The sequence below is a fragment of the Phalacrocorax carbo genome, chromosome 5 (assembly GCF_963921805.1).
Source record: "Phalacrocorax carbo chromosome 5, bPhaCar2.1, whole genome shotgun sequence".
Lineage (NCBI taxonomy): Eukaryota > Metazoa > Chordata > Aves > Suliformes > Phalacrocoracidae > Phalacrocorax > Phalacrocorax carbo.
This window is the reverse complement of record NC_087517.1, coordinates 16,876,134-16,891,780: the sequence shown is the minus strand read 5'-3', so window position 1 is coordinate 16,891,780 and position 15,647 is coordinate 16,876,134. Positions and strand designations below refer to the sequence as shown.

Genomic DNA, 15,647 nt, shown 5'->3' with positions numbered 1-15,647 from the left:
ACAAATACATTTGGTTATATTTGAATAGAGTGTGAAGGAATTCTCATAACTGCTGAATACCTGGAATGCTTGCTTGCTGATTTTAGTGCTGAGGTTTTCTCAGGTCTTTGTTTGAGTAATACTATTCTTTGTAAATCACAGCACTTAGCAATAAATTCTTCAACAAACATATCCATTGTAAAGCAGCGTGAAGGCATACAATCCACACCTTTGTAGATAAGTTTTGTAACCTGGTGTTCTAGATACACGCTGAGCATAGCACTGTTGCTGTGGCAAGGAATTAATACAAAATATTAGTGACAAACAAATTTCCCTTAGTGATGGCTGTACAGGCTTTTGAGCTCCTACGCGGCTTCCTTTCTAACAAAGCATCCCAGTTCCAGGGCAAACCTTGTTTAGTGTGGCCTCAGGCCTTCACAGCTGCAACAGATTGTCAGGATTTAGCATTTCGTGTCAACTTGAAATCTAAGCTGCGTAGCACTCTTTCCCCTAAATTGTCCCCTGAGTTCAGTGCTTCTGTTTCTCTCTGTGAATTACTCCTGTAAGCCCTAAAAAACCCTACATTTCCAGTCCTGGAGTTCTGTGGTGTGAGGTTTTTGTTGGTTGGTTGGTTTTTGTTTTGAAATTACTCTGTGGAGATGTTCCTCTAGGAGTTTGTGTATGCTTCCTACGTGCATGACCATACCTGTTCAGGATGGAGGAAAAATTATTCAAAAGTGCTTGCTTTTCTTTTTCTTTGTTTTACTAATTGGAGGTTGGGGGAGGGATTATGATTTCAGGTTAACATCTCATCCGTGGACATTACTTGAAACAAAGTAGATAAACCTTTGTGGCTTGTTTTTTTTCCCCACCACCCTTTTCTTTATTAATGCAGCCTGTGATTCTGTAGAGTTGTGAATCTCTGTTATGACTTCATTTTTTAAACCTGCCACTTAAGTGTGTTTAATGATTAACCTGTTTATTTCCTTAAGCACTGTTAATGATAAATAAAATGAATGTTTGCAACATGGTAGTAATTTTTTTTTAATTTGGCAATTATGTATTGAAGTGTAATATGGACTTTTAGTTTTCAGAATACTGCCTGCCTAATTGTGAAATGAGACAGTAATGCACTTCAGATGTAACAGGCATTTACACTTCTCTTATCTGGTCTTTTTCTCTGAGCAGATGAGCAGCAAGCTTTGAATTCAATCATGCAGGATTTGGCTGTGCTTCATAAGGCCAGTCGTCCTGTATTGCCCCAGCAAGAAACAGGAAAACCAAAGTCATCTTCACCTAAAAAACAGGTAATCTTTAATATCCTTGGTAACCCATTGAACACAGAATGTCCTGCTGTGACTTCTGTAATTATTTTTCTTGCCAGACCAGTGAGCATACCAGAACGACTTATTAGTCTCCCACATGTGCTGCCATTTTCTTTGTTCATGTTCTTAAATTAGTAGCAAAATGAAATGGTGGCATTTTGGACCAGATCATAGCGTTTGCTTAAATGACTGATGAATTGAAGATCATGGGGGTGTTTTGACACTGTATGTAGATGATGATGATGATGATTAATTGTTATTATTTTATTGGTACTAGACTATTTTAAAATATCATGTGTGCTAGCATCTCTTATTTGGAATGCTTGTTTAGAATGAATTTTATAGGTATAGTAGGTTGCCCAGTTGTCAGCTGTGTCATACTGAAGAATGTCAGTACAGCAGCAGAAATGTACGTAAGCTCCTTTACTGCATCTTTGGCCTCAATTTTTAGTTTGTTCATATGCTGGAAATGTGAGGTCTTCTCAGCTCTTTTTTTTTTCCCTTCAGATACTGTACACAGATGGAAAGTAGTAAATACTTAGTTGATAAGTTTGAACTACTATATGGAGAGACTAGGAGAGGAGATATTGTGGATTTTTACACAAATTGTTGTAATAGCCCTATCGGATTAACAGTATGTTTATTTGATTGGATCCTTAATTGACAGTCCAATATTTAATGAAACTTCATTTTATGCAGTCTTGTTTTAACCTGTTAAAGATCAAAGTATTTGAATGTATTTGGCTTGTAAACTGTCAGGCACTGATGGCTACATCTTTTCATTCTGTGCTTTAAAAGCTGTAAGAGTTCAGTGTATAACAGAACAGTGATTTGCTAGTGGCATATCACTCACTTCTGAGCTGTGACTTTAGACACTGAAGTACTGTGCATATATGATCCAAAATTATTTGAATATAATACATTTAGAATGTTAGAAGAAAAATAATTGAGCCATTTCTGAGTTTAAATGCAGTGGTGAGGGGGAAATACATGTTTGTCATTCTGTTTAAATTTGTGAATTTTGAAAGTAATCACTTGTCAATCAAGTAATTCTTTTGAAAGATACAACATTGTTATTTGGATATAATCTCTGCAGTTGAATGAATTTTTTTTTCCCTGCAATAGCTGCTAATACAATTTGATTCTTAAAATTATTATTTTGCAAAACAGTTTTATTTCCATGTAACTGCAGATATTTGCAGGTACCTTTCTTACTGGGAAACAGATTGCATGAATGCTAGCTTAATTACATGTGTGGGTTTCTATGGTAATGCTTATGAAACATGATATGTTCCTTAAGCCAGGACCACTCAGCTCCAAAGTGTATGTAAAAACCTGTTACAGTAGCTAAGTCTACCTGCCTGTTCATGATGGAGAATTCTTTGGTAATCAGTTCCACACTGAATTTGAAATCTTGAATCTGTTATAATATTAAAATATATTGATAGAAAATAATGTGTTTTCTTAAAGAAACATTTGTTGTACTTCAAAATAATTTTTTTCTTTTTTACACACTTTAAGCCTGTGTCAGATGCCTCAGCTGAAGTAGGTATATTAGCAAGAAGAGAAAATTCATATGGACTGCTTAAAGATTTTAATTCTGGTGTAGGATTATTGAATGAGATTTCATGGCCTTCATTAAAGGAGATAGTAACAAACTAATAGTGGTTCCTTTATTTCTTTCCTTATAGAATGATGTTAGAGTCAAATTTGAACATCGAGGTGAAAAAAGGTAAGGTAGAAACACAGGAAATAGTCTTGTCTTTTAATTATTTATAGAATTTTGTTGGGCTCCTATTATAAATTTTCAGATCAACTGTTTGAAGTGTTTAACATATCTGAGTGTATTTGGTTTGAGCTTAAATTTAGTTTTGATATGAACACAATTTAAGGAAAACTAATCTGTTCAAAATGTGGGCTCTAAGTATACATAAATGCAGAATTATCTACTGTAGCTGTGTCCCATGCAATATCCTTCATTTGTTTGCCTTTCAGATAGATGTTTGTAGCCTGGAACAATTACTTAGAACATTAGCATAGATCTCAAATGAGTAGACCAGCAAATAATTTTCTTGCTGCATCATGTAAGAAATGCACGATAATATATTTTTACTGTAACACCTAGAGGAAGAAGCCTGTATCTTAAAGCTCAGTATGGGATTGTACTTCAGAGGAACCAATCTGAGAACTGTAATAGGAAAATTTATTAGATGTTATAATTAGATTGGTTTCATTGATAATTTTGAATAATCAGTTAAAATTTATTTTCATTTTGTATACGAGAGGTGAATGATGTACGTGCTTACAGTATACAAACATCTCTATATATCTCTGCTATGATGGCAGCTCAAAATTTTTTACATAAGTGGATCTGCAATTCCATACAGAACTGGTTTGGGGACAACTCATTTTGTCTTTCTCTTTCTGAAAGCATAAACCTTCATCAGACCTACAGAGAAATGGTTGTAGATTAAGATCTTTGAAAATACTTAACGAAAAAGGAAATAGTATCTTGGTGATGCTGGTTGTCAATAGAAATGGTAAATGTCTTAAGTAAAGATGGCTTTGGAATGAAACCTCTGCTACGTCTGGGCAGGCCTCAGTGTGCTGTGCAATGGATCACTGTGTATCTGTGCTGATTACAGTACGTGCCCTCTCTTTACCTGGGGTGGTAAAATAGCTAAGTTCCCCAGGTATTAGCATTCTTCAGCTTCTTTCTGTCACTTTTCTGAACATCACATGTAACAGTGCATTGGTAACGGCTGAGTGCTAAAAGTGATTTGGAGGAAATAAGTCTTTTCAAAAGCTTTGAAAATTGAGGACTCTTAGCAATTTCCTGTGAAATAAGTGGAAGCATGAATTTAAAACAGAGAACTGTTTACTCACTGTCAGTCCGCATCAGCAGTGCATTTTTGCAGTTTATCTTAATTCACTTTCACAGTGGACTAAGTTAATCAATTCAATATGAATACAAGCATAAAGTGAGTGTGTGGAAAGATACCTTTCCTAAGCTTTTATGTGGATGGGCCTAGCTCTGTTTTGGACAGTCCAAGTAACCTGAGCCTGCTTGCCCAGGGGTACTGGCCAGCCTAGGCTCTTTGCTCAGTATGAGTTATAATACTTTTGTTGCCTGAGCCTGTAGATCTAAAGATAAATTAATGAAATGATGCAAGAAAGATAAGTTACACAATGGCTTTCTCACTAGTTTTTAAAAGGGGAAGTGGAAAAGAGAAGTGATTCCAGAGTTTCTTTTGCTAGTGAATGTGGCACCCTGCACCCGGGAGCGTGCTGAGATGGACAGAGTTCCAGGCTCGCTAAACAAATTGTTAACTACAGTGAGAATTGGTGTTGGGTTTTGTTTGGTTGGTTTGCTTTGGGTTTGGGTTTTTTTAATTTTTAGGATTTTTAGTTTTTCAAAATGATTTTTAACTGGAAGTGGCCTGGCTTCTAGCCCCGTTTCAGTGAGAAATACTGTTCCGTAACCAGTGCACCAATTGAAACACTGGTAAAAGAGGCAGTTATCCTCTGCGTAATTGTTCTGCTTCACAAAATTTTAGTGCTTTTTTTTTTTGATAGGAGTTGAATGTATCTAACTAGCTTAGTCACTTCTAAAAAATTTTTTGTGTGTATGTAGTGGTGTTGTCTCTCAAATAATATAATAGTCTTCTATAGTAAAAGGTCAGTTACAGGCATTTTGACCTATTTGGTTTCACGAGACATTCAGTTAAAGGAAAATCTAAGTTGTTGACCTACAACTGCACCATTCTTAGAGGAGCACACTTAAAGCACAGTTAGTGATGGACTGTGCCGTTTGATTGTGTAATTCATTATGAGAAAAATGGTGACATTGAGTTACATTCCTCAGATGAGATAGTGCTCTGGATTTCCAAAAAAACGGGGACTGTAGGAGTAATTCCTTTCTGATCCTTATAGTTGTCAGCTTATGCTGAAGTAGAAAATTTTAGAAGTTGCTAACAATTTGCCTCTGGAATGGAGGCATGCAAAGCATTAAGTTAAGACACAAGCAAGTAAAACAGTCACAATGAGATCTAATTTTATGTGTGAGTATGTCTTATAACTTCACTGCTTTTTTCTCCCTCTTTTTGATGACTCCGAATATGGAGGACAGTCAATAAAGCATAGCCTCTTATGGTCTTTTTAGTAATAAATTTAATTCTAAGATCACTCTTAGGTAATGACTTGCCAGATTTTCATAAGTAATAGGTAAAATTCTTTAACTTAAATTGTATTTCAGGATCCTGCAATTACCAAGGCCTGTTAAACTTGAAGATCTTGCAGCTAAGGCTAAAGTTGCTTTTGGACAGACTATGGATTTACATTACAGCAATAATGAGGTAATATTCTGTCTTTCCTAAATTCTCAGTGACTTGTACATTGATTATTTTAAGGCTGAAGTTTGCTCTCATAAGCAGTGAGAACCACTGCCGTGACAAAACCTCAGATTTCTAATGTGTGCGTTCTCAAATGTGTAAGGCTTGTCTAAATTAGGATAGGCAGGAGATGCATGAAAGTTTTATGAGAAGAGTCATATCTTAATAAATCATGCCTCAGACTTGATTGGGAATGGGTAAATTGTCCTCCTGCTCTGCCACAGTCCTGTTGCATGACTTCAGGAGGCTCTTAACCTCTGAGCTTTGTAATGTTTGTAAATTTGAAGTAACATTTATCCTTTCTTTTTGTGCTGGTTTTGGCTGAGAAAGAGTTAATTAACTTTTTTTTTCCTTTAAGGATTAGTCTTGTTAGATAATTGCTAGAATGTTGCATTTAGTAATGTTTGGACTGGAGAACTAGGCTTAACTGTTGTTCCTCTTCAAGTGGCTCTTTTACAAAGATCGCTTGCGAACAGTGCAAGCCACTTGTGTCAGATCAAGATTACTTCCAGCTTTTCTTCAGAAGTAAAGATGGAATTATTAACAGGAAATATATTTACAGATGCAGGATACATTCTTAGGGGTTACTTCTGGTTTTTGCCTTGAGTCAGCAAAGTGCGCAGCATAATTGCTGTACCTAATCTGCATCTTTGCAGAAGAAAATGTCTGTTATTGCTGTTGGTTGGTTACTCAGTACCTTACCAGGCGCTCATGTGAAACTGATTCTCAGAACGAAGATTTTCTACAGAAGGCTTTTGGAGACTAGGAGGGTCAGAAGAAATGGCCATTCATGATGCTTTAGCCTCAGCTCCTTTCTCTGATAGATTTTTAGGCATTTGAACAGGTTTTCTGCTTGTCATCTTCTGCACTAGTTGGCACATCATCCCGTCATCGTTCAGAAATGCCACAGTAATAACCTGTCATTAACATTAAAACTGCAACTTAGCATGAAGAGTGTACCATTTGTTATAGAGACCTTCATCCCTCATTCTCATTTCTTTTTGTATAAAAGTACTGTATTTCAACTGATGTATCTGAGCATCGCTGAGTATATTTACAAGTAGAATAGATTTTTTAAAAAAATCTGTATTGCGCTGTTCCTTTGTTACAAGCAGAAGTTGTAATTTGCACTCCTGAAACATAAGCCCAACTTTAATCATTGTAGAACTCAGATCTCAAGTGTACTTTAATGACATATCAGTTTCTGTTCTAAAGATACACGTATGCCAAGCTAATTCTACTTAATTAGATCCAAGGAGATTCTGGTGATATCTACAGCTGCTCCATGTGGATCACATCATGCCTGATAACTTCCTTAAATTCTGTTATTCAACGGAGAAATTCTGTTAGTGATACAAGTTCAAGTAAATGTAGCTGTCATATTGTGAGATAGAAATATGTGGTTTATGCTCTATAAAATAGGACTTATTTTCATTTATCTTATGGGTTTGCATTAATTTAGGCAATGGCAGATACATTGACGCTGTTGCACGTTTCCCTGAAACTTGTAGGATATCAAGTTGTACATGTGTAAAATGTTTGCTCCTTCGTTGTGAAGACTTGTTCCACCATGCTGTACCAATTGAAGGCATCTGAAAGAATAGTTAAGGTTGAACTTCAGACATTTTGGTGGTAACTTGGGGCATGATGTAACAAATTTTATTTTCAGGTTGTTTGGAATGAAAGGAAAGACAGCATCTGCTTATTTGTTTCTCTCCACTTGACTTCCTCATTTCTTTCTTGTGTCCTGTTTAAGATATCTTTTTTTTTTCTTTTCCCCCCTTGCTTTTTGTAGCTTGTAATTCCATTAACCACACAGGATGACCTGGACAAAGCTGTTGAACTGCTTGACCGTAGTGTTCATATGAAGAGTCTCAAGATATTACTTGTAATACATGGAAATACACAGGTATGAGTTGACATGCTAAATGTCTTTTTCCTCAGTTTTTTGTATTGAAGTATAATTTGTATCTTCTCTTAAAGATTATTTTTTTCCTATTGAAAATATTACTGATTGCTTCTTCAGTTTACTTTAAGCACGTATTAGCATTTTGTATTGACTTGGTTTTCTTTTTCCTAGGTACTGTTTCTCTCTCTTTGTATGCCTTCCCTACAGTGCTAGGGAAGTGTTCGTTATTAGGATGACAGTGTGAATCAAAGTTGAGAAGCATATAGAATTTAAGTAACTGTAGCTATTCGAAACTGTTCTTTAAGTCTTATGCTCCTTTGTTGCAAGTGAAATGTTTGTTGTAGGAAACAGTAGCAGTGGACTATAGGCTAAATACTGAGTTATTCTGGTATTACCTATCACATATCTATATGATAGGATTTGTATACATTTGTATACCAGTACATATCAAAAATTATTTTTAAATACTAAGAATGAGCTACTAAAATAGATGAATTTTGATATAAATTGATAAGCTTCTTTTGACTGCTTGAAAAAAGGAACGTGTTGCACAAAGCCTTTAAAAGATGGCCAAGTATTTGCATTGTCAGGAGTATAAAGTAGTAATTGCAGTTTGTGATATGTACGCGTTTTCAGTCACCCAGTGTAAATAACGTGGAACCCTTGCCCTCACTGGAAGATCTAGATAATACAGTGTTCGGTGTGACAGAAAGAAAAAGACGGCTGTCTGTAATAGGTAAGCTACATATTTCAATAAGTTTAATTGTAAAAATTGTAAAAAACTTTTTTTTGGTAATATTCTCTTCATGAAGATCTTGTTCTCAACACAGACTGAATTTCTCTTACTCATCACTGATGTGTCACACTATAGAGGTTGCACTCGGGGGAGTGGATTTTGGACTTCAAATCAAAGGCCATTTAAATATGTATAGTACAGAAAATTAACAAAAAAATCACAAGTAAATAAATCTATGTGGCATTATTTGAGGTAACTGATGGGTATCCTAAAAAGTTGATGTTAGTACTCCCCTTTATTTTCAGATACAGAAACGAGTTACTGAAAAATCTGTTTTATACGGGAGTGACTTTCCTTGCTCAGTTTAGGACTCCCATATTTTTTAATCCTAACCCTGAAATTCTGCAGAGTTGGAAAGGATTAGTTTACATGGGTGGAAGGGTTTGGATTCTTGTTTTGTTTCAAAAGAAGAAATCTACCCAGCTAGCTGTGTGGGCAAATTATATTTCTGTTCCTATATAATGAAGATTCTTTTTAATGCCATTGAGGCAACCCTGCCCCGAATTTTTCATGATTCCTGGATTATGGATTTTAAATGCGATACGCAAGTCTTGTATTGCATAGGCATTTGGGAAATTTCTAAAGCAAGACGTACCAATGAAGCATTTGAAGAAAACCTCTGGATTCTGGATTAGTGAAGATACTCTGACTCTTCTTTCAAAAGGTTCTAACACTCGTGATAGGAGTTCACCTCCCCCAGGATACATTCCAGATGAGCTGCATCAGGTGGCCCGAAATGGGTCCTTCACCAGTATCAACAGTGAGGGTGAATTCATTCCAGAAAGTATGGATCAGGTACGTATGTGTTTTATTAAAATTGAGGTTTTTGTTAGGTTGCTTTATGAGATACTGCTGTTCGAGAAGGATACAGGGTTGTTAGAAAGGACAGCTAAAACAATTATGACAACCCTAGCAAACGTGATCTGTGAGGGGAGGTTAAAATGATTGTGATTGTTTAGTCTTGTAGAACCTGTTTTTTCTTTGTAAGTCTTGTCAATTATTTAAGTATGTTTTTACCAGGAGAAAGAAAATATTCATAATTTCCATCATAGTTGAGTGAGATAGTGATAGATATAAATTACAGTAAGAGATATCTACATTAGAAATCACACAAACCTTCATTTTAATGAGAAGGATATGTAAGCAAGACCAGTTTCACAACTTTCCCAGGTAGTCAGAGGATGTTTTAAAGAAAAGTTTGGATCTGTCAGAATTATGTGGACTCAGCTGATACTGTGTTGGGGTAGAGGCAAGGGGTTGGTGGTAGGCCTGGTATAAATAAGCTCTGAAATACTTTCCACAGTCACGTTTTTACTGGGGGCAAAGGGTGGTGGTGTCACAAATGTAAACTATTTTGTTCTCCTTATTCACCTGCATTATTGGTGTGGGATATCAGCACACTTAGTGTGAATAAAAATACTGCTCTCTGAATACCAAAATTGCCTTTAAAAGCAGCAGGAAAAGATGGAGGAATGTAATGGCTCACAGAACTGGCAGTGGAGAAAGAGATATTTTAAGGGGATGGGGTGGGGGGGGGAATAATGCTGCGTACCCAAATCGCTTCAAGTTCTTGTTGATATTGGCACTGTATTCACAAATGGCAAGAGGCAGTGGTTTTTATGAGTTGACTAAATAAGAGACAGATGATAGAATAAAAATAGAGGCAAAAAGATTGTGCAATTTGTTGCACAATTTTAATGACTGAGCTGGGAATAGAGACTGAATCTCCTAATTTCCAGACCAGGGTGCTATTCATTATCATAGCCATGTGGTCAGATCCAGCCCAGGCCTGGATTCATTCAGTGAAATTATTACTTTTGGCCTCAGCAGAGTCATTTTTGGTCACTGACTAGTCAAACAGACAGATGATCTCTGAGGCCCAGGATGTCCTTTCACTCCAGAGTATTCAAGAAACATGTAACCTGTCATGTACGCATTTCTGTGTGAGCTGTCAGCAGGGTTTAAATACAGGAATTTTACTTTTGTAGGAAGCCAGGTTATTTCAACCTAGGCAGCCTTGGGGGCCAGATTGGGATGCTGGGAATTCATGACCTCTGTTTGTTCTCTTCCCACTAAATTGCCACATTACCTTGGCAAGTGTTGAATGTGCTGCCTACATCTGTCACAGCCTGCCCCATAAAGACAAGAAGGGAATTTGGGAGTGGAGGGCTTTGCTCTGCTCTCCTGTTGATCTGGCTGAGCACAGCTATTCACACTCTGACAGCAGATCTCACACTTCTAAGAAGAGATGATGGGTTAGATAGAAGCGGGCCATGGTCTGCCAGTTGGACTATACTGGATTAAGTTACATAGAGGTAATTAATCTGGCAGCAGATGGGCTTTTTTCCCTTTCAGGAGCTGCTGCTCAGCATAAAAAAAGAGCAATATAATTGCTGAACCTGTGGTAAATATTGTCCTCCCTGATATAGAGTTCATTTAAGTGTCTTGAGTTTGCAGAGTACAAATTCACTTTCTGGACACTTCTTCTTTAATAAGTCCCTGATTGGTGCTCAGCAAAGTATGTGACCAGGACCTTTAAGACTCAGCGCAGACCATAAAAATTGGAGGGGCAACTGCTTAATTTACAGCAAAAGCCTGGCATCCAATTCATAGAAGATAATAGATGTTATGTAATATACCAAAACAAACTTTATTTTAGGAACGACAGATGAGCTTTCCACTGTTTTTGAGAGGCAGGTTGGTAAAACTGTCACAATCGATAATTCAAAATTCAGATTCTGTTTCCACTTCCTTTACAGATGTGTTTTTCAAAATATTTCAGACTGCTTTACTGCAAAAGAGAAGGGAGTGATGTTTGCCTGTGTTCAGACTTCATATTGCGAGATAAATGAAACAAATGTCAGCCAATACACATAGATGGTAGTCAGGAGGATACTCTTTACTACCAATCCGTTTCTGTTTCTCTGGATTAGAATTTGAGCAACAAACAAAGCGTTGATGATTACTTTCATAATGGAATAGATTTGGCCGAGATAGTCAGTTTTATGACTTCTTCAGACTGATACATGGCAGATTTCACACAGCTCATGAGCATTGATCGCTAGGTAGTTCGTCAGAAGTGTTTTAGAAAAAAATCTGGCTTTGGTGTTTTTGTAAACGCCAGTTCCAGATGGAAGCTTATTTTATTTGAAACAGGATTTTTGGTTGGGTGAAAAGGGAGAGTGTTAATAAATTTTATACATTATCCCTCTTTCTCCTTCCGTTTTCTCTTCAGTTCTATTTAAAATTCAGTGTAACTCAGTTGGAGTCCTAACTAGAGATAAATCTTTAAAAGCTTTTTAGAGTATTTGGTTTTAGCTGTTTTCTGTGACTTAGTTGGCCAAACATAAACCACAACATAGATTATATAAGTTGTATTCATTGCAGTCTTTGTCATATCTGAGATTTTTTTTCTTTGACAACAAAACCCACATGTTTTTCCTAAACTATCTCAGCTTTTTATCCTTTAGAGGCCTATTTTTGTTATTCTGTGAAGCTACTCATGCAGTTATTGATAAAATGTTAAGAGACAATGGCATATACAGGAAGGATGTAGCAGTACAACTTGTTAGGTACAAAGCATGATGCAGGATTAAATACCTTAACTATATTCTAGTTAGATATAAGAAAAATGACAGAATCATTTCAGGAAAAAGAATGTAATGCAGGTTCAACTATGGCAGCTAACTTTTTCTCTAGTAATTAAGATTTCTGATTTGGTTTTGTTTTTATTAAGCGTTTCAAAGCAGAAACCTTCAAGCATTTTAAAAACAAAAAATTGAACTTGCTGGTCTTTTTCTGCCTGTTATTTATTAGATGCTGGATCCATTGTCTTTGAGCAGTCCTGACAACTCTGGCTCAGGAAGCTGTCCCTCACTTGACAGCCCTTTAGATGGGTAAGAATTACTTACATTCATTATTTATCTTCATTAGACTGCATAATGTATCAGTTGTAACATAAAACTCTCCAGCGTCAGCTACTACTGAACTTCTTCCAGAAATTCCTCTGTAAGTTGTAGAACATCTATAAAAGCTTATTGAAACTTAATTGCTTACTGATGCATGGAAAGTAGAAGTAGGTTGGGTTGTTTGGATTTGGTTGTTTTTACAATTTGCATTTGAAACACAAAAATTTAGACTTCAGATCTTACAAAAATGTACTGAAGATTTTTACTTAATTTTGCCAGTCTTACAGGTATGTGAAATATATTCCCTGGCAGTGAGCAGCCCCATCAAACTTATATTTCTTAGGCACTGCTGTATGAAGTAAGCTTCCCTTTTCCAGGTACCCAATTCAAGAAAGAGGGTAAAATCATTTAAAGACTTCAACAGACAGTCCCCTCCTCTTCTTTGCAATTACTGTCCATTCCTTTCCCCTTGTTCCCATTGCAGACTTTCCACTTATTTTTCCTTGTTTAAACCCATCAGTTAGCAAGAGGCAGCGTGTACTATGGTGGGTCTGGAGACCTATTTTGACTGATCTGTTAGGAGATTCATGGGATTTGAGAGGGTCACTGTCCATGGTTTCTCAGCCACCAGGTAAACCAAACAAAGTACTCCTGTTTGGCTTACAGTTGGTCAGGCAAATAACCTTGGGTCTTATGTTGCTCAGGTTGCCTACTCATTTATTTGGAACTGCTATACAAATAATACTGCTAATTAAATATTTTATTTAATTGCTAGAAAGGTAAAAATTTGGAAATCATTGCCTGTGTGATTAATCAGAGCTATAGTATTCCGTAGTACCATTTTATTTGAGAATATGTGATTTAAGAATATGTGACAAATACATTTGGTCTAACAAATTAAGTTATAATAATGTCTCCATTTCACAAGCAAGAGACCAATAGACATGAAAAGTATTTTGTGGTTGGAGTGTGATAGGTTATACACAGTGTTTAACGTAGCTACATAGGATAGAAATTCTACCAAATGCCAAATTTTTAGGTTTTTGTGGGGTAGGGGTGAGTGGAAGAAGGGGAAACAAAGCAATCTTAATTTGCCTCATTTCTTCTTCAAAACTTCTTTTGGTTGTTTTTTATTTACTTCATTTGTCACCTCTACTTAGTCTTCCTTTTTTTTTTTTTTTTTTTCATTCAAATATTTCCTACAAAGATGTAGGTTTTGTGTGTCTATTTAGCTTCTGGTACCCATTAGAACAATTCTTACCAGAAAAAGGAGGACACTGTTTTGGTATGTTTATGGAAAGATACTGTAATCGGTTGCTCTGACTGGCAATCCCATGCATTCCTTTTGGTGGCTGGGAGTTACATACCAGCTGTAGGTAAGAAACAATGTGATCATTTAAGAACCAAAAAATTCCTCATCATTCTGTAACTTAATAAAATTACTCTCTTTGTCCTGTGACTTCCATGGAGAGAAGAGGAAATATTTTGAGATGTTAAAAGGTTCTGCATTCCTTTGGCTAAATTTCCTCACGAGTTTTTTGTAAGCTGTAGAAGAAATTTTGCCAGTCTATAAACCTTTGTGTTTAGCTGTGAAGGTGTTATATATAACAGTGCTCCTTTGTGGCTTTACATGCAATAATTCATGTTTTTACTAATATCATTGCTCATTAACAGCGTCTGTTGCTTTCTTACTACATTAAGCTCAATAAGCAAGCTTTTTCCATTGTTACTTATCTTGAATTGTTATTGATACCTATTAGATTTGATTTTCAAAATTGGGGGAACCCAATGTTTCCACATTTGTATGGCAGTAACTTTCATCAGCCATGAAGAGTTGTGAGACAATAAGATTAAATGTTTCAGTATTAGATTAACAGCAGTTTTCAGATGCTTGTTGTTTTTACACTTCCAGAGACAACTATCCCAAATCTCGGATGCCAAGAGCACAGAGCTATCCAGATAATCATCAGGAATTCTCAGGTAGGCAAAAATCACTGAACATACTAGCTTTCCAGAACTCTTCCTCTTACAAATAATAGGGCTTAGAAGGGAAGTTCACATTGAGAGATATTATATTACACAAAACTAATACAGTAGGAGAGAACAAAGCAACAAAATCCAATCCAAATGCATACAGTAAAAGACACAATGAAATATAAGATCTTCCAAATGTTTTGTTCTAGGTGATCGTGTGGAACACCACTGTTAGTATGCGTAGTATAACTTCTCTTCTCTGAAAAGAACAAACGATGCAGTGGATAGGGGCAGGCAATGGTTTATTAAACTGCACGGTAATGTCCATCTCTAAGCTGGCACATAACCTTGATTAGTTAATTTTGGAGTGTCATGGTTTAACCCCAGTAGGCAGCTAAGCACCACACAGCTGCTTGCTTACTCTGATGCAGTGGGATGGGGAGAGAATCAGAAGTGAGAAAACTTGTGTGAGTTGAGATAAAGACAGTTTAATAGGTAAAGCAAAAGCTGTGCATGCAAGCAAAGCAAAATAAGGAATTAATTCACTGCTCCCTGTCAGCAGGGAGGTGTTCAGCCATTTCCAGGAAAGCAGGACTTCATCACACCTAATGGTTACTTGGGAAGACAAACAGCATAACTCTGAACATCCGCCCTTCCTCCTTTCTCCCAGCTTTTATTCCTGAGCACAACCTCATATGTTATGGGGTATTGATTCTATTGACAGGATGAAAAGAAATGGCCTCAAGTTGCATCAGGGGAGGTTTAGACTGGATATTAGGAAAAAATTATTTACCGAAAGAGTGGCCAGGCATTGGAACAGGCTGCTCAGAGAGGTGGTGGAGTCACCATCCCTGAAGGATTTCAGAAAACATGTAGACATGGCACTTCAGGGCATGGTTTAGGACGTGTGGTAGTGTTGAGTAGATGGTTGGACTTGATAATCTTAGAGGTCTTTTCCAACCTTAATGGTTCTATGATTCTATTCCTTTGGTCAGTCGGGTTCAGCTGTCCCAGCTGTGTCCCTTCCCAGCTTCTTGTGCGCCCCCATCTACTAACTGGCAGGGCAGTGTGAGAAACAAAAAAAAGCCTTGATGCTGTGTAAACACTGGTTACCAATAACTAAAACATCCCCACGTTATCAACACTGTTTTTGTCACAAATCCAAAAGATAGCACCATAAGAGCTACTATGAAGAAAATTAACTCTATGCCAGCCAAAACCAGTACATGGAGCCTTTATTTTCTCCTGTGTGAAATGAGGATCACTTTGAGGTGCTCGTGACTTCTGTAATTGAAAGCACTGCAAAGTGAAAGGATGAAGGAGAGCTGTGTGCTATGCCTATAAATTAATCATCACCGCTAATGT

At 36.7% G+C, this 15,647-nt stretch overlaps 1 protein-coding gene across 2 annotated transcripts in view; it reads left to right on the top strand.

Moving 5' to 3' along the window:
• Window positions 1-15,647, top strand: part of MAP3K2 (mitogen-activated protein kinase kinase kinase 2) — a 55,481-nt gene that overhangs the window by 21,085 nt on the left and 18,749 nt on the right. For both annotated transcript variants that reach the window (XM_064451296.1, XM_064451295.1), the window contains exons 3-10: window positions 1,168-1,286; window positions 2,996-3,036; window positions 5,560-5,659; window positions 7,491-7,604; window positions 8,241-8,340; window positions 9,065-9,195; window positions 12,217-12,296; window positions 14,221-14,288. In XM_064451296.1, the coding sequence (XP_064307366.1) occupies window positions 1,168-1,286; window positions 2,996-3,036; window positions 5,560-5,659; window positions 7,491-7,604; window positions 8,241-8,340; window positions 9,065-9,195; window positions 12,217-12,296; window positions 14,221-14,288 (753 nt within the window). The remainder of the gene's footprint in view (window positions 1-1,167; window positions 1,287-2,995; window positions 3,037-5,559; window positions 5,660-7,490; window positions 7,605-8,240; window positions 8,341-9,064; window positions 9,196-12,216; window positions 12,297-14,220; window positions 14,289-15,647) is intronic.